The 19,665-nt window shown below is 45.8% G+C and overlaps 1 protein-coding gene across 1 annotated transcript in view; it reads left to right on the top strand.

The window, feature by feature from the left end:
* The window catches only part of helz (helicase with zinc finger), a 147,263-nt gene that overhangs the window by 56,257 nt on the left and 71,341 nt on the right, over window positions 1-19,665 (top strand). The window contains exons 16-17 of the mRNA XM_056280764.1: window positions 4,600-4,779; window positions 17,015-17,116. Coding sequence (XP_056136739.1) covers window positions 4,600-4,779; window positions 17,015-17,116 — 282 coding nt within the window. The remainder of the gene's footprint in view (window positions 1-4,599; window positions 4,780-17,014; window positions 17,117-19,665) is intronic.

The following is a 19,665-nucleotide window of genomic DNA, read 5'->3' as shown; positions in this document are numbered from 1 at the left end:
TTAAACCTCAAGCTTTCCACTTTTTCTTGTGTCAACTGCAAGAACTGAAAAAAAATTAATGTTGGTCCTCACAGTTTAGCCATGAAGACCAGTCTGTCTTCCATGTTTTCAGTGAATCAACCCACTCATTATTGGCATATTTTGATGTGATCCGAAGTGCTGGACAGAAAAGGGCGGGGGCGTGACATAATTTGGTTGGTTTTAGCAGTGGTATGTAAGCCTTCGTGGCATGTCTGTGATTGGATTGCATATGTGACAAAACAATAAACCATATATCTTAGTTTTTTTTAATGTGTATGTTTTTGCGGTTTTAGACGCTATTTCATAGGAAAGTCGAGATTGACAGGAAATGGTGAAGGAATCGGAGCCGGATTCAAACTCGGGATGCTCCAATCAGGCCTGAGCTCACACAGTATATGATTAACTGGTTTGCACCATAATGCCCCCATCGTATCTTCATTTTCATTCCAATATCAGTGTGTAAGGTTTTATTGGGAGATCCGCCTGTATTGAACTGAATGATTTCACAACGAATACCACCGCCGCCTTTGTAAGGTGCCACAACTGAAACTAGATCTGGTCAGTCCTCTGTGCTGAAGACAAGAAACTGCCTGTAGAGCTTCAAGATGAAGTTCTAGGCAAGCAAAAGGGTGGAGAAGGTATAAAAAGGTTGGCAAAGCTTTGAACCTTTCAAGGAGCACCAAAAATTATATTGTAACAAAACCGATGAAATATGGCACAATCCAAAGTGCTGAGGCTGTAGTACCGGACCGAGCAACCGAAACCCATAAACATCTGTCAGACGTGAACAAATAGCTGCTGCAACGCTCAGGAGTTGCAAAGCTCATTGGCTGAAATGGGGAAACCGTTCAGAGGTCAACAGTCTCTTCTGCACATCCTCTTTGGGAGAGTGGCAAGAAGGAAGCCATTTCTCCTGTAAGGCCATCATTAAGTCACGCCTGGAGTTTGCTAGAAGCCATATAACAAAGTCGGAGACCCTCTGGAGTAAGATGTAGCGGTCTGGTGAGACTGATGTTGAGCTCCTTTGCCTGAAAACAAAGCGCTGTTTGGTTCAAACCAATCATTGCCCAAATGTTCATGGAGCAGTTGGCAAAAATGATTAAACCCCCTTCTGCAAAGTTCACACAGCTATACCCTGAGAAGACTCGTAACTGCTGAAAGCATACCTACAAAGTACTTTGTAAGTTACCTAGGGCCCCAGTCTTGGAAAAACAAATGGTCCTTATAAATATTAATTGGCTCATAAATGTTTGGAATCCATTGTGCTAGTGAAGGGAGAAGGAAAGATTTTGATAGGTTAAAATTTGGAGCTGCGGCAGGAACATGTGAGAAAGTTCTAGGGGGTGAATACTCTCTTGAAGGAATTATATTTTGTTTGGTTACTCTGGGGGCAGCACGGTGGTGCAGTGATTAGCGCGGTCGCCTCACAGCAAGAAGGTCCAAAGACATGTAGGTCAGGTGACTCGGCTGTACTAAATTGTCCCCAGGTGTGAACGTGTGTGTGTGTGTGTGTGTGTGTGTGTGTGTGTGTGTGTGTGTGTGTGTGTGTGTGTTGGCCCTGTGTGATGGCCTGGCAGCCTGTCCAGGGTGTCTCCCCGCCTGCTGCCCAGTGACTGCTGGGATAGGCTCCAGCATCCTTGTGACCCTGAGAGCAGGAGAAGTGGTTTGGATGATGGATGGGTGGAAACTTGATTGAGAGTCACTGTTTGCACCTTGTGCAGTAAAGGCACTTGACTGAAAGGGGAGTGTGGGAGTCTTGTACTCGCCGACAAGGTCAAGAGGGGGATGGCAAACTATCCAAGTTGTTTTTCTTTAACTATAAGAACGGTTTCCTTTATTCAAGAAAGAGAAAAGTTGCAGTCCAAGGCCCTGTACAATTTACTGTGCAGATTAATGTTGCACCAGTAATATTTCAAGAAGCGGATGTTTGATGACAGTAACAGTGTACACGGACACAGTGTGATACACACACCTCACTGTGCTCTTGCTGGTGTGCGTTGTGATGTGTAAGATTAACCAGTGCCCACTTCAGCAGTTCATCAAGATGTTGGTTATAAAAACAACAATTAATAGACTAATTAATTGATTAATTGGGGGGGGTAAGGATTTGTGTTGCTCCCAACTGAATCAGGAGATAAGACATTACTGGATCACGTGCCAGCTTCTCACCCCAAACAAGCACCGACAAGGATTTCATGATGAGAACAAGGGTAAACTTGCTTTCATATGTGTCAAATGCTCAACATAGGGACGGCAGTTCGAATCCCCGTGTTACGTCCGGCTTGGTCGGGCGTCCCTATAGACACGTGTCTACGGGTGGGAAGCCGGATGTGGGTATGTGTCCTGGTCACTACACTAGCGCCTCCTCTGGTTGGTTGGGGCGCCTGTTCGGGGGGAGGGGAAACTGGGGGGAATAGTGTGATCGTCTCACGTGCTATGTCCCCCTGGTGACACTCCTCACTGTCAGGTGAAAAGTGGCTGGTGACTCCACATGTATGGGACGAGACATGTGGTAGTCTGCAGCCCTCCCCGGATCAGCAGAGAGGGTGGAGCAGCGACCGGGGCGGCTCGGAAGAGTGGGGTAACTGGCCGGTGACCAAAAAAAAAAAAAAAAAACTTCAAATGACAAGGTATGACCTGGAAATAAATCAGATAAACTGGCGACATTTTAGCTGCCAGCATGCCAGAGGTGTGTGGTAGTGATGCTGGTAGTGATGCTGGTGCTGACCCGTATTCACCTAGCTGGCTAATAATGATTGCAGACTTACATTCTGGCAAGCCCAGAGAAAAAAGGAGCACAGAGGAAAGTGTTTTTCCAACCCTGTTTCGTCTTTTGATTGTTGCATTTGGGCTAAAATCACCTTCTTCTTTTCTTTAAATTTCCCTCCTTTTTCTCCCCAATTGTATCTGGCCAATTACCCCACTCTTCCGAGCCGTCCCGGTCTCTGCTCCACCCCCTCTGCCGATCCAGGGAGGGCTGCAGACTACCACATGCCTCCTCCCATACATGTGGAGTCACCAGCCGCTTCTTTTCACCTGACAGTGAGGCGTTTCACCAGGGGGACGTAGCGCGTGGGAGGATCACGCTATTCCCCCCAGTTCCCCCTCCCTCACCAAACAGACGCCCCAACCGACCAGAGGAGGCGCTAGTGCAGCGGCCAGGACACATACCCACATCCAGCTTCCCACCCACAGACATGGCCAATTGTGTCTGTAGGGATGCCCAACCAATCTGTAGATAACACCGAGATTCGAACCGGCGATCCCTGTGTTGGTAGGCAACAGAATAGACCGCTATGCTACCCGGACGCCCCTAAAATCACTTTTAGTTGGAGATCAGAGATGGATCTCTCCTCCCTGCTTACTACCCCACTTCCTGATCACATTCACTCTTGCATGTAGTGACAACACACACACACACACACACACACACACACACACACACACACACACACACACACACACACACACACACACACACACCTTCCCCTCCCTCGACAGAGGACTCCCAGCCCCCGAGTGCGTCTCAGTTGGAGCTCCTCACCTGCGGCAGCAGGATGCACAGTGTTGGCAGATGGGCTCCCTAATGAGGGCGGTGATGCTGAGAGACCAACATGCACACACCTACATGCATCTTTGATAAGCCTGTACACAATTTGCCTCTTAATGGAATGTTTCGGGTGTTTGCCACAGCGTACAACCTGACCCTTATTTGTTAAATCTTGACTGTTTTCCACCTCCCCCTCGCCTTTTCTCCTCTTTTTTTCTCTCCCCTCACATATCCTCAATCTTACCATTTAACACAGTGTCACAACCCCCCAGTCATCTTGTTTACGCTCTTCCCCTGTTCAGCTGGTGGGATGATGTCGGCATGTGCAGGCAGTTATTACTGTCGGACTAACAGTTCCAGCGTGGTTCCCTTACGTCCATCTGTCTCGCTGTCTCTTTCTGTCTCGCTGTCTCGTTCCCTGTCTGTCGCACACCGTCCTTCTCATGTCTGTTGAGTTAGCAGGCTGTTTCTCATGTTGAGCAGGTGATTACAAGGCGGTAACTGAAACAAACAGGCAGACGCTGGCCAACTTGTCACAAAACACAAAAACCAATTCACCACTACTGTGCCAGGGGCGCCACAAGATGACATCATCGAAAGAGCGCCAGCCAAACAACAAAGGGTAGAAAAGGAGGTGGAAACAGTGATGAAACATGACATGTCTGTTTTATACACATGAATGGACACGATTCTGACGATTAAGCACAATGATCACGGTCAGCTCAAATAATCACGATCACTGCCCTAGGGACTGCCCTAGTTGTGTTGTAGTTTTGTTGTTCTATGTCAAGTACACTGACAGAGCCACAAAACCAGAGTCCAAGTCCATGTATGTGCAAACCTACATGACCCATAACCATGACTCTGATTCTGGTAAGAAGTGGGGGGCAGTGATGCCAGTTGTGCTAGGTGGTTGTTGTTGCTCTGTGTTGTAAGAACCACAACAGAGAACAAAAGGGCCGACCCGGCTGTTGTTATGCCTGCTATAGGACTGTAAAACTGATGATGCTCTTTGTCTTTCCCTCCAGGCAATGGGACGAGCAGCTAGACCCTCGTCTTAATGCAAAGCAGAAAGAGGCCATCTTGGCCATCACTACGCCCGTTTCCATCCCCCTGCCTCCGGTACTCATCATCGGGCCTTACGGCACCGGCAAGACCTTCACCTTGGCACAAGCCGTCAAACACATCCTTCGCCAGGACAACAGCAGGTCTGTGTGTGTGTGTGTGTGTGTGTGTGTGTGTGTGTGTGTGTGTGTGTGTGTGTGTGTGTGTGTGTGTGTGTGTGTGTGTGTGTGTGTCTGTTCTGAGGAGCGGGAGTGTTGGGGAATGGTGGAGGGGGTAAGTGGAAGCTATGGGGATAGTTACATGGGTCTCAAGTTGACATGAGTTGGATAAACACCTGAGACAGAGAGTAACTCAAAGGACATTTTATCCACACACACACACACACACCCGAAAACTGTAAAATAATTTCAGTTTTGTGAAAAAGTGACGCACAGTCAAGGCCATCTCAATTTTCATCACCGACTGTAACCCCTGCATGAATGTGTACATGTGTATGTGTGTATGTGTACATGTCTATGTGTACGTGTGTATGTGTACGTGTGTATGTGTACATGGGGAAGGCAGCGGGCTGTGCTCAGTCTCACTGGGTGCAAGCTGAACTTCTGTGTGTGTTATGTTGTGTTCACACCAAAAGTGAAGCAATTTCTTTGCGTGATGAGATTACATATAAAGTCAATGTAAAGATGTGAATACACGCTAAATCTTGTGTATTCATGCCGGCTGACACGAATAAACGACTTTGTGCAAGTTGAAAATATTCAACTTGAGCGAGAAATTCGCGTGACCTCTCAGCGTTGAGATTCTCCTGACGTGCTGGCGTCCTGTTGAGTCAGAAAATGGCGGACAAGCTGATCGTCGTGGGTTCGCGTACTCGACCCTGCGGCTAAACTCGCACGAGTAACGCGAATAAAAACAAATGATCCCGTGATGAAACCCGCACAGGTAAAGCAAGGTGAAAATTCACTTCGCGTTTGGTGGGAACACAACATCAGTCAGCCGGTATACTGTCAGTGGTGTTTGGTGGGAACACAACATCAGTCAGCCGGTATACTGTCAGTGGTGTTTGGTGGGAACACAACATCAGTCAGCCGGTATACTGTCAGTGGTGTTTGGTGGGAACACAACATCAGTCAGCCGGTATACTGTCAGTGGTGTTTGGTGGGAACACAACATCAGTCAGCCGGTATACTGTCAGCGGTGTTTGGTGGGAACACAACATCAGTCAGCCAATATACTGTCAGTGTTGTTTGGTGGGAACACAACATAAGTCAGCCGGTATACTGTCAGTGTTGTTTGGTGGGAACACAACATAAGTCAGCCAGTATACTGTCAGTGGTGTTTGGTGGGAACACAACATCAGTCAGCCGGTATACTGTCAGTGGTGTTTGGTGGGAACACAACATCAGTCAGCCGGTATACTGTCAGCGGTGTTTGGTGGGAACACAACATCAGTCAGCCGGTATACTGTCAGTGTTGTTTGGTGGGAACACAACATCAGTCAGCCGGTATACTGTCAGTGTTGTTTGGTGGGAACACAACATAAGTCAGCCGGTATACTGTCAGTGGTGTTTGGTGGGAACACAACATCAGTCAGCCGGTATACTGTCAGTGGTGTTTGGTGGGAACACAACATAAGTCAGCCGGTATACTGTCAGTGGTGTTTGGTGGGAACACAACATCAGTCAGCCGGTATACTGTCAGTGTTGTTTGGTGGGAACACAACATCAGTCAGCCGGTATACTGTCAGTGGTGTTTGGTGGGAACACAACATCAGTCAGCCAATATACTGTCAGTGGTGTTTGGTGGGAACACAACATCAGTCAGCCGGTATACTGTCAGTGGTGTTTGGTGGGAACACAACATCAGTCAGCCGGTATACTGTCAGTGGTGTTTGGTGGGAACACAACATCAGTCAGCCGGTATACTGTCAGTGGTGTTTGGTGGGAACACAACATCAGTCAGCCGGTATACTGTCAGTGGTGTTTGGTGGGAACACAACATAAGTCAGCCGGTATACTGTCAGTGGTGTTTGGTGGGAACACAACATCAGTCAGCCGGTATACTGTCAGTGGTGTTTGGTGGGAACACAGCATCAGTCAGCCGGTATACTGTCAGTGGTGTTTGGTGGGAACACAACATCAGTCAGCCGGTATACTGTCAGTGTTGTTTGGTGGGAACACAACATCAGTCAGCCGGTATACTGTCAGTGTTGTTTGGTGGGAACACAACATCAGTCAGCCAATATACTGTCAGTGGTGTTTGGTGGGAACACAACATCAGTCAGCCGGTATACTGTCAGTGGTGTTTGGTGGGAACACAACATCAGTCAGCCGGTATACTGTCAGTGGTGTTTGGTGGGAACACAACATCAGTCAGCCAATATACTGTCAGTGTTGTTTGGTGGGAACACAACATCAGTCAGCCGGTATACTGTCAGTGTTGTTTGGTGGGAACACAACATCAGTCAGCCGGTATACTGTCAGTGGTGTTTGGTGGGAACACAACATCAGTCAGCCAATATACTGTCAGTGGTGTTTGGTGGGAACACAACATCAGTCAGCCGGTATACTGTCAGTGGTGTTTGGTGGGAACACAACATCAGTCAGCCGGTATACTGTCAGTGGTGTTTGGTGGGAACACAACATCAGTCAGCCGGTATACTGTCAGTGGTGTTTGGTGGGAACACAACATCAGTCAGCCAATATACTGTCAGTGTTGTTTGGTGGGAACACAACATCAGTCAGCCGGTATACTGTCAGTGGTGTTTGGTGGGAACACAACATCAGTCAGCCAATATACTGTCAGTGGTGTTTGGTGGGAACACAACATCAGTCAGCCGGTATACTGTCAGTGGTGTTTGGTGGGAACACAACATCAGTCAGCCGGTATACTGTCAGTGTTGTTTGGTGGGAACACAACATCAGTCAGCCGGTATACTGTCAGTGTTGTTTGGTGGGAACACAACATCAGTCAGCCGGTATACTGTCAGTGTTGTTTGGTGGGAACACAACATCAGTCAGCCGGTATACTGTCAGTGGTGTTTGGTGGGAACACAACATCAGTCAGCCGGTATACTGTCAGTGTTGTTTGGTGGGAACACAACATCAGTCAGCCAATATACTGTCAGTGGTGTTTGGTGGGAACACAACATCAGTCAGCCGGTATACTGTCAGTGGTGTTTGGTGGGAACACAACATCAGTCAGCCGGTATACTGTCAGTGGTGTTTGGTGGGAACACAACATCAGTCAGCCGGTATACTGTCAGTGTTGTTTGGTGGGAACACAACATCAGTCAGCCGGTATACTGTCAGTGTTGTTTGGTGGGAACACAACATCAGTCAGCCGGTATACTGTCAGTGGTGTTTGGTGGGAACACAACATCAGTCAGCCGGTATACTGTCAGTGGTGTTTGGTGGGAACACAACATCAGTCAGCCAATATACTGTCAGTGGTGTTTGGGTTTAGTGGGTTCGTGGCGGTCGTGACAGAGGCAGGTTGTCAGTTTGATTATCAGCACTCGTCTTGGTCCACAGTGGCTGTTCAGTTGAACTCTTCACTGATCAGTCAAGTTGGGTCACTATAATGCCCACCACATTGTTGCTCTGCAGTGCAACATAGTCATTTTATTTCAAGCTTTTGCATTTTTCATGGTCTGTGTGCTCCTGGACTGTGTGGAGGTCCCCACAGGACATTCTGCTGTCTTGTCTGAGTCAGAGAGGTGTACCATAAGCACATAAACGCTCCCCTGTTTTGATTAATAATGAATGCAACATCTCGAGCCCCACCATTGCAGGCCAGGGATAACGCTGTCATTGTGTGTGTGTGTGTGTGTGTGTGTGTGTGTGTGTGTGTGTGTGTGTGTGTGTGTGTGTGTGTGTGTGTGTGTGTGTGGAGGGGGGGGGGAAGTGTGTTGGTGTGGTTGGGATGGTGCACATAAAAGAAGAAAATACTGGCTTGTTACAATATGTGAAGGAATGCAATATTAATTTCTCATTTACCACCAAATATGTTTCAATATTCTATGCTAAAGATGAATTATAGATATTTTAAAAGCAGAGACAAGGGGGGATGACCCCACTGGACCACCTGTCATGATCAAATGAGGGAGACTGCACGGTATAGAACACGCTAAGTGGCCCCTGCATGTGTTACAGTACGTCCTCAACACTTTGCTCTCTCCATGTGAGCTGTCACTGTTGTGTCCAAATTCCTGAGCATCAGCAAGACGATTGTGCCCAGTTTCGGTTTCACCTGAGCTGGTGGAAGAATTTTGCATTGCTCTTCTGAAACTGGCTGCCTTTTGTCTTTGAAGAAGTCATCCCAAAGATCATCTAGAGTGCTACTTGTATGGTACTAGTGTTACCTGGGGTCAGCACAGTGGTGCAGTGGTTAGCGCAGTCGCCTCACAGCAAGAAGGTCCTGGGTTCGAGCCCCGGGGTAGTCCAACCTTGGGGGTCGTCCTCTGTGTGGAGTTTGCATGTTCTCCCCTTGTCTGTGTGGGTTTCCTCCGGGTGCGCCGGTTTCCTCCCACGGACCAAAGACATGTAGGTCAGGTGACTCGGCTGTACTAAATTGTCCCCAGGTGTGAACGTGTGTGTGTGTGTGTGTGTGTGTGTGTGTGTGTGTGTGTATGTGTGTGTGTGTGTGTGTGTGTGTGTGTGTGTGTGTGTGTGTGTGTGTGTGTGTGTGTGTGTGTGTGTTGGCCCTGTGTGATGGCCTGGCAGCCTGTCCAGGGTGTCTCCCTGCCTGCTGCCCAGTGACTGCTGGGATAGGCTCCAGCATCCTTGTGACCCTGAGAGCAGGAGAAGTGGTTTGGATGATGGATGGGTGGAAACTTGATTGAGAGTCACTGTTTGCACCTTGTGCAGTAAAGGCACTTGACTGAAAGGGGAGTGTGGGAGTCTTGTACTCGCCGACAAGGTCAAGAGGGGGATGGCAAACTATCCAAGTTGTTTTTCTTTAACTATAAGAACGGTTTCCTTTATTCAAGAAAGAGAAAAGTTGCAGTCCAAGGCCCTGTACAATTTACTGTGCAGATTAATGTTGCACCAGTAATATTTCAAGAAGCGGATGTTTGATGACAGTAACTGTACACGGACACAGTGTGATACACACACCTCCAGGTTTCCTCCGGGGGCTCCGGTTTCCTCCCACAGTCCAAAGACATGTAGGTCAGGTGAATCGGCTGTACTACAAACTCCAATTCCAATGAAGTTGGGACGTTGTGTGAAACGTGAATAAAAACAGAATACAATGATTTGCAAATCCTTTTCCACCTATATAGGTATTTAATGTTCAAACTGATAAACTTGATTGTTTTTTTGCAAATATTCCCTCATTGTGAATGTGATGCCTGCAACCCGTTCCAAAGAAGCTGGGACAGGGGCATGTTCACCACTGTGTTACACCACCTTTCCTTTTAACAACACTCAGTAAGCGTTTGGGAACTGAGGACACTAACTGTTGAAGCTTTGTAGGTGGAATTCTTCCCCATTCTTGCTTGATGTACGACTTCAGTTGCTCAACAGTCCGGGGTCTCCATTGTTGTATTTTGCGCTTCATAATGCACCACACATGTTCAATGGGAGACAGGTCTGGACTAAAGGCAGGCCAGTCCAGTACCTGCACTCTTTTACTACAAAGCCCCGCTGGTGGAACACCTGCAGAATGTGGCTTGGCATTGTCTTGCTGAAATAAGCAGGGACGTCCCTGAAAAAGACGTCGCTTGGATGGCAGCATATGTTGCTCCAAAACCTGTATGGACCTTTCAGCATTAATGCTGCCTTCACAGATGTGCAAGTTACCCATGATGCCATGGGCACTAACACCCCCCATACCTTCACAGATGCTGGCTTTTGGACTCTGGGCTGATAACGATCTGGATGGTCCTTTTCCTCTTTAGCCCGGAGGACACGACGTCCATGATTTCCAAAAACAATGTGAAATGTGGACTCGTCAGACCACAGCACACTTGTCCACTTTGGGTCAGTCCATCTCAGAGGAGCTCGGGCCAGAGAAGCCGGTGGTGTTTCTGGGTGGTGTTGATATCTGGCTTTGGCTTTGCATGGTAGAGTTTTGACTTGCACTTGTAGATGTAGCGACCAACTGTGTTAACTGACGATGGTTTCCCCAAGTGTTCCTGAGCCCACCTGGTAATATCCTTTACACAATGATGTCGGTTTTTAATGCAGTGCCACCCGAGGGGTCGAAGGTCACGGGTATTCACTGTTGGTTTTGGGCCTTGCCGCTTACGTGCAGAGATTTCTCTGGATTCTCTGAGTCTTGTGATGATATTATGGACTGGAGATGATGAAATCCCTAAATTCCTTGCAGTTGTACGCTGAGAAACGTTGTTCTTAAACTGTTGGACTATTTGCTCACGCAGTTGTTCACAAAGTGGTGAACCTCGCCCCATCCTTGCTTGTGAACGACTGAGCCTTTCAGGGATGCTCCTTTTATACCCAATCAGGACATTCCCCTGTTCCCAGTTAACCTGTTCACCTGTGGAATGTTCCACACAGGTGTTTTTTGAGCATTCCTCAACTTTCCCAGTCTTTTGTTGCCCCTGTCCCAGCTTCTTTGGAACGTGTTGCAGGCATCAAATTCAAAATGAGGGAATATTTGCAAAAAACGATAAAGTTTATCAGTTTGAACATTAAATATCTTGTCTTTGTAGTGTATTCAGTTGAATATAGGTCGAAAAAGATTTGCAAATCATTGTATTCTGTTTTTATTCACGTTTTACACAACGCCCCAACTTCATTGGAATTGGGGTTTGTAAATTTTGTGAATGTGTGTGTGTGTGTGTGTGTGGGCCCTGTGTGATGGACTGGCGGCCTGTCCGGGTTGTCTCCCCGCCCGCTGCCCAATGGCTGCTGGGATAGGCTCCAGCATCCCGGCAACCCTGAGAGCAGGATAAGCAGTTCAGATAATGGATAGATTGATGGATGGATGGATGGATAGTATTACCTGCGGACCTCATGGGATTTATAAACCCCCCCCCCCACATTGGTGTTTCGTGGGGCGCATTTGCACGGGATAAGCGAAGTCCGTGTCACTATCCAATCTTGTGTCCGCAGTAGATGTGAGTCGCGCAAGCTCAAGTATAAAAGATTTATGGCACGTAAGGTCCAGATGTGACGTCCGCCGTGGTCACGGTGTCAACTCGTTATGTATTCGGGTAAATGAGTCTTGAAAGTAAACAGGAAGTCGATCATATTTCTCAAGTCAGGAAATCATTATGTATTGTAGATTATAAAGTGAAGTATAGTAGGTTTCATGTGAATAAGCTGATGCCGGAGTAGCCACAAACAACAAAATACTGCCCTGCAGAAAAAACTTGAGCAGGGAAAAGGGTGGCTGTGTGTGGACGAGTTGTTTATTGAAAGAAGTGTTGCTGGAGCAAAGCTCCCCACAGTTGCCATTCATACAAAATTCTCACACAACCTTCACATAGAAAGTGTGTAAGCCTTTTAGACTGTGGCCTTCAAAGGATGCAGCCCCTGAATTGAGACACAGCATAGTTCTATGGTTGGTGCTAGGTTGGGTCAACCGGAAGGATGCTCTGCTCCAGCCGTTCCGTGTGACGTAAGCGTTCACATGCCTCTGTTTGGCTAACCCTAACCTTTTTTTTTGGACCCCCCCCCCCAATTGCACTTGGCTAGTTACCCCCTCTGAGCTGTCCCAGTCTCTGCTCCACCCCCTCTGCTGATCCGGGGAGGGCTGCAGACTACCACGTGCCTCCTCCAATACATGTGGAGTCACCAGCCGCTTCTTTTCACCTGACAGTGAGGAGTTTCACCAGGGGGATGTAGCACGTGGGAGGATCACGGTATTCCCACCAGTTCCCCCTCCCCCTGAACAGGCGCCCCCGACCAACCAGAGGAGGCGCTAGTGCAGTGACCAGGACACATACCCACATCTGGCTTCCTACCCGCAGACATGGCCAATTGTGTCTGTAGGGACGCCCGACCAAACCGGAGGTAACACGGGGATTCGTGTTAGTAGGCAACGGACGCCTGACCTCTGCAGTTATTACTGGAGGTCTCCAGGTAATACTCGTCCCATGTGAATAGGGCTTTAGTATCAGCTGTGGTGATTCTTGTTGCTGTATTGGTGTTGGACCACTCTAAGTCAAAGAGATCCATTGGAAATGTGAAAGCTGCCAGCACTGTCGTCAGCTTCTTCCCCACCGCCAAACAAACAAAACAGAGCATGGTTTGAGTTGTAGTTATTGATGATAATGTGGTGTCTTGTTGTGCAGTCTTGGTCTTCCATATGTGCTTATTAGCCACAACAGCTTCGCTTCTTCTTCAGATTTGCCATGAGCAGCCTTACTCTTCCACTTCTGACTGCTGTTTGGGAAACAGGAAATGGTTATGTGCTGCAGCATTTTCCCCCCCTGGGAAAGTCTTACCAGAGCCAAATGAGCAGCCATGAAAGCATTCTTGATTTGGATATTTGCTGATTAGGTATTGATTTAAATATGTCTAGTCAGAAAGGCACGAACTGAGGAAGCCTCTTGGATGAGAGGCGAAACATCTTCCCAGATATATACCAAGTCCAGTTGTACCTGATTCAACTCCTTTGTATGATTCAAATATGCTTTTTTTTTTTTTGCATGTACATTTTCAGGTTTGTAGTTTTTTTTTTTAAATCCCTGTTTAGAATGGATGGAATAACTAAGAACCAATGGATGATTCTCTTTAAAGTCTCCCTCCTGTCCTTTTTTAAGACATAAATGATCTTGATATAATTATCTGATGTATATTTTCTGCAAAATAAGTTTAGTTATCTTGCTTAAATCCGGAAAATCACGTCTACTCCTTCTCCTTCGTTAAAAAATCCAGAATCTATGAATATGCAAATTATTCCCACCCCCAATTCAAATCTCCCCCACTCCCTGCTGCTCGCCTGCAGTGCATATACCAACATCGACTCTGTTCATCAGACACAGAAACCTCTGCTTGTCTTTGCTTGCTACGTTATGCTACACAGTTGGAAGGAAGTGGTAATATAGGAGTAATTCAGCCATACACGTTTGAACCAGAAACCGATTCCTAAGAAGAAGAAGAGCGAATTGGACAGGGTTGCTATGGCTTGTTAGTGCCACTGGGGAGGAGGACACGCCTAAGCTGAGTTGGCATGATTATGGAGCTTTTAACCTCCCCACTGGCTGCCGAGCCACCTGTTCGCTCTCTTGGGCCAGCATGGCAAGCGGAGCCTCACCACCGCCGCCACACCCGGCGGAGGCAAATGTACCAGATGACTGAGACAGACGAGACAGACAAGATAGACGGCAGGCTGGATCAGACGGAGAGAGAGACTGAGGGAGAGCCTGAGTGGACTGACGCTGTGGGGGAGTGCTGGACCGTGGGCACGGGGTTGAGGGAGATACCGCATGTGCCATGGACAGCACAGCACGCCAGCGGGGCTGCCGCTGGTTTGCTGTCACTGCGAGGAAGCGGGGCTGGAGAATGGAGGAAGGGGTGCTAGGTGCGCCAGGGAAACACTGGGAAAGCCTTCCGTGCCAGCCAGATCTGTGGCCGGCTTTGTCTACTGTTAGTGTCTGTATGTATTTGTTGAAATAAATATATCTGTGACTGATGATTTTCTCCTCTCTCTATCTGTTCAAACCCCCTTGTGGTAAGACTTGCCACAGTCACGTACAAGTGGACGTATCAGAATAGTAATGTATTTTTTTGTAGGCATGTGTCTGTAAATAAATTCCAACCATTTCAGCAGTATAGTGGAAAGCTCCAGTGTCCGATTTACGTCCATAAACTGCACACTCTTACCATGTTTGGTGTCAAAACTGTAACTATGCTAATGCAAACTCACTGTCTGTACTGACCTGTCCACTCTGTGCAGGTTTCAGGTTTCTTTGCCCGCCCCTTATTTGCATATTAGACAGCTTTCAGTTTTGTGACGTAATAAATCTAGCTTGCCTGGGGTATTTTTGAATCTCAGATTTTAGGAAAGTGCACAGACATCGCCCCCTATAAGAGAAGGAATGTGAAAACACCACTCTAGTGGCAAAACTTTGCACAGATACAAGTCAGTGTAGTGTAGGGCTGTGTACCGATGAGAATCTGGTGATACGATACGTATCACGATACAGGGGTTACGATTCAATATATCGCGATATATTGTGGTACTGTAAGAAAGGTGATGTATTGTGGTACTGTAAGAAAGGTGATATATTGTGATACTGTAAGAAAGGTGATGTATTGTGGTACTGTAAGAAAGGTGATATATTGTGATACTGTAAGAAAGGTGATATATTGTGATACTATAAGAAAGGTGATATATTGTGATACTGTAAGAAAGGTGATATATTGTGGTACTGTAAGAAAGGTGATGTATTGTGGTACTGTAAGAAAGGTGATGTATTGTGATGCTGTAAGAAAGGTGATAAATTGTGATACTGTAAGAAAGGTGATATATTGTGATACTGTAAGAAAGGTGATATATTGTGATACTGTAAGAAAGGTGATATATTGTGATACTGTAAGAAAGGTGATATATTGTGGTACTGTAAGAAAGGTGATATATTGTGATACTGTAAGAAAGGTGATATATTGTGGTACTGTAAGAAAGGTGATATATTGTGATACTATAAGAAAGGTGATATATTGTGATACTGTAAGAAAGGTGATATATTGTGGTACTGTAAGAAAGGTGATGTATTGTGATGCTGTAAGAAAGGTGATGTATTGTGATACTGTAAGAAAGGTGATATATTGTGGTACTGTAAGAAAGGTGATATATTGTGATACTGTAAGAAAGGTGATATATTGTGATACTATAAGAAAGGTGATATATTGTGATACTGTAAGAAAGGTGATATATTGTGGTACTGTAAGAAAGGTGATATATTGTGTTACTGTAAGAAAGGTGATATACTGTGGTACTGTAAGAAAGGTGATATATTGTGGTACTGTAAGAAAGGTGATAAATTGTGGTACTGTAAGAAAGGTGATATATTGTGATACTGTAAGAAAGGTGATATATTGTGATACTGTAAGAAAGGTGATATATTGTGGTACTGTAAGAAAGGTGATAAATTGTGGTACTGTAAGAAAGGTGATATATTGTGATACTATAAGAAAGGTGATATATTGTGATACTGTAAGAAAGGTGATATATTGTGATACTATAAGAAAGGTGATATATTGTGGTACTGTAAGAAAGGTGATATATTGTGATACTATAAGAAAGGTGATATATTGTGATACTGTAAGAAAGGTGATATATTGTGGTACTGTAAGAAAGGTGATAAATTGTGGTACTGTAAGAAAGGTGATATATTGTGGTACTGTAAGAAAGGTGATATATTGTGGTACTGTAAGAAAGGTGATATATTGTGATACTGTAAGAAAGGTGATATATTGTGATACTATAAGAAAGGTGATATATTGTGATACTATAAGAAAGGTGATATATTGTGGTACTGTAAGAAAGGTGATATATTGTGGTACTGTAAGAAAGGTGATATATTGTGGTTTCATAGGGCTGTGTTCTTTGTGGTTATGCTACTTCCTGTCTCAGTTTACGTTGTTGTGTTGGAGTGGAAGAGTCAGATGGCTGAAGATAGATTACAACACTGTTATCTAGCGGTCGTGGGGTTACACACAACACAACATGTTTGTCACGAACCTTTACATGTAAACTATTAAAAATCGATATAGTGGTTTTGAGAATCGATACAGTATCACAAAAGATAATATCGCCATACTCGAGTGTATCGATATTTTCTTACACTCCTACAGTGTAGTCAAGGTCAGACATTTTAGGGACACAAACATAACCCCCCCCCCCCCACACACACACACACACACACACATTTTTGACTGGAGGGGTACTTAAAAGAAAATGTTATGACTGTGGCTTCTTTGATTGGAATAGTATTAGTATAGAGTAACAGAAAGGCAATACCAAATAAAGCAACAAATGTTAAGTGCCCCTCTGAACTCTGAGCATCATTAATAAGTTGTGGTCGATGAGGGTGTCGAGCCATAGAATACATGAACCACATGGGTCTGATCAACCGAATCCATATTATATTTACAATTGTACAAGTGCTATCAACATAGGGCCAGTTTGTCCTGTCTCTCACAGTCTTTGTCTGTCAGTGGGTCAGTATCTGTCAATTAAATATTAAAGCCATCACTTGAAGTTCCTTTCTTGTCCGTTATAAGCAACCTTTGAAACTTAAGTTAAGACCACAGGACATCAAACTCTCCATTTCCTTGATGGAGCCTTGGTATAGTTGCTCCTACAGGAAGACTTGCCCATGCTGTTTACTTCATGGAATTGGATTTCTTGTGCTACCGTGTTGACTCACCCTTTGTTTCTTTCAATTTTCTCCCCTCGCAGAGTCCTGATCTGCACCCATTCCAACAGTGCAGCTGACCTGTACATTAAGGACTACCTTCATCCATATGTAGAAGCAGGCAATCCGCATGCCAGACCTCTCAGGTAAGAAAGCAGGCTTGCAAATTCACCTGGCTCTACTGTCAGAAAGCATAAGAAGAACTTAAAAGGAGTCAGTGCAGTTGAGAATGAAGTCGCAGACCAAATGGTCTCCACATTTAAATGCATTTATACTTGCTGTGACTTTTATCATTTGTTTATGACGAGAAGGTGCAATTCATTTATTTAGCCCTCAGTCAAAGTTACGTTCTCAGAGGACATCACATTTTCAGAGTGAAAAACTGGGAGATGTAAATAACAGTAGATGGTACCCCCAATCCTTACACCCCCCCCCCCTCCAATTTGGGTGAGAAAAAAACAATAGCACAGAGATGGAAAAATAGGCAGTGAACTGAAGAAGTGGAAATGAGACACTTCATGTGACCACTTCCAGTTGGTCACATGATGCTGCGGACCAACTTCAGATGATTTTATGCTTCAAACTGGTATGAAGAGAATTCCGTCAGTTTGACATCAGGCCTGTGCAACACGGTAGTGCTCAAGCTGTTGTGCAGCTTATTTTCCCGTGCAAACATGTCCTCTTGCCAGTAAGAAGCAGGTGAATCAAATCTCTGCAACATTTTTTTATATTTTGGGACCCCCCCCCCCCTCCCCAATTGTACTTGGCCAATCCGAGCCTTCCCGGTCTCTGCTCCACCCCCTCTGCTGATCCGGGGAGGGCTGCAGACTACCACATGTCTCCTCTGATACATGTGGAGTCGCCAGCCGCTTCCTTTCACCTGACAGTGAGGAGTTTCACCAGGGGGACGTAGTGCATAGGAGGATCACGCTATTCCCCCCAGTTCCCCCTCCCTCACCAAACAGACGCCCCGACCGACCAGAGGAGGCACTAGTGCAGCAACCAGGACACCTACCCACAACCAGCTTCCCACCTGCAGACACGGCCAATTGTGTCTGTAGAGATGCCGTACCAAGCCGGAGGTAACGCGGGGATTTGAACTGGCGATCCCCATGTTGGTAGGAAACGGATTAGACCACCACGTCACCCAGACGCTCCATCTCTGCAACAAATATACTGATATCGTAAACCAGGGTACTTTTCTGAACCCACTCAGAGTTTTAACACCGTCTCACTTGTCAGTAAGGTAACCAGGAACGTTAAGTTCAATTTGAATAATTTTAAGAGCATCAGGCATCAAATGTCTTCATCTGCTGCAAATCTTTTTCTACATGCCATGATTTTCCCTCATTTGTCATACTGTATAACCACTTGGTCCCAAGCAGGTGTGACCGCTCTCAAGCCAGTTTATTCTCTATATAAACACATTTTAAAGATAATGGATAAAAAACCAAGGGAATTTCACCACTGCCATATCCTGAAAAAATATAACTTTCTCAATTTTGATAATGTTTTGTTTTATTCAGATGTATGCCTGTTGTTCAAGATTAGTCATGGACTCGCACCCCCCCCCCCCCCGAGAGCATGCCTGGCCTCTCCCGACAGTGACAGAACTGTAAGGGTCAGGACCAGATCATCTTCAAGGGGAGATTGGGTACCACAGTTTAGGAAGACTACTTTTGGTCGATCAGCATTTTCAGTAAAAGTGGTGGTAAAATTGTGCGTTGTCCCTGTCAAATACACAATAAACTAAACTAAACTAAACTAAACTTAGAAGCTGATCAATACAACATCAGTCGTTCTGCTATTTGCGCTTAGCAGCTCCCCTGGAGCAAATGGGGGTCAAGTGTCAAGCCAACAGGCAGCTGATGGGTATTTGTAGGCCACATGCGCCCTCTAATTGACAGGGGTTTTGCTTCCTGGATGCAGTGTTTCCCGACTTGGGTGGGAATTTGAACTGGCAGCCTTTCCCCATAACTTTCTGATAGAGGCTAAAGTACTCAAGGGTGTTGGGGTTGGAAAAAACATACTTAACCCACACCCTTCAATGAATAGGGAATTACGGGAGTGTTAACAACAAAGATTTTCTCTCAGCATCAAGTGACTTGGCTTTCACTTAGTTCAAGAAATAATAATAATAATAATAAAAAAATAATTCTTCCCCCATCAGTTTCCCAGGTTTGTAGCAGTGGTTCAGCAGCACTGATAAACCAGGCAGTTTTAGTGCAGCGTGTTGCTACAACTCCCAAACTTGTTTATCTGTCATTTGCACTGAAATTGGGATGGAAAAACCGGTATTTATGCCCCTTTTCCACGACATGGTACCGGCTCAACTACATGGTACTGGGTCAACTACATGGTACTGCCTCAACTACATGGTACCGGCTCGACTCCCCCCTTTTTTGTTTTTCATTACTGGAAAGTACCGGCATTTTGGTAGCTGTTACCACTTTTTTGGTACCACCTTTGTTGAGGTTCCAAAAAAATGACAACCAGCTACACTGAGGGGGCGCTGTTACAGTAATGGAAAACAACAGAGAAGCGAGTCGAGTTGAGTCGAGCTGGTACCATGCAGTGGAAAAGGGGCATTAGTTACCTTAGTACTTAGACTTAGTAACATGTTTTGAACCCACCTGTACAAGGATTTATCCATCTGTGTTTAGTTCAAAAAGAAGTTATAAAAGATTCATATCAG

Source organism: Lampris incognitus, chromosome 5, assembly GCF_029633865.1.
Source record: "Lampris incognitus isolate fLamInc1 chromosome 5, fLamInc1.hap2, whole genome shotgun sequence".
Lineage (NCBI taxonomy): Eukaryota > Metazoa > Chordata > Actinopteri > Lampriformes > Lampridae > Lampris > Lampris incognitus.
The sequence above is the reverse complement of the archived record's forward strand: the minus strand, read 5'-3'. Positions and strand labels throughout refer to the sequence as shown.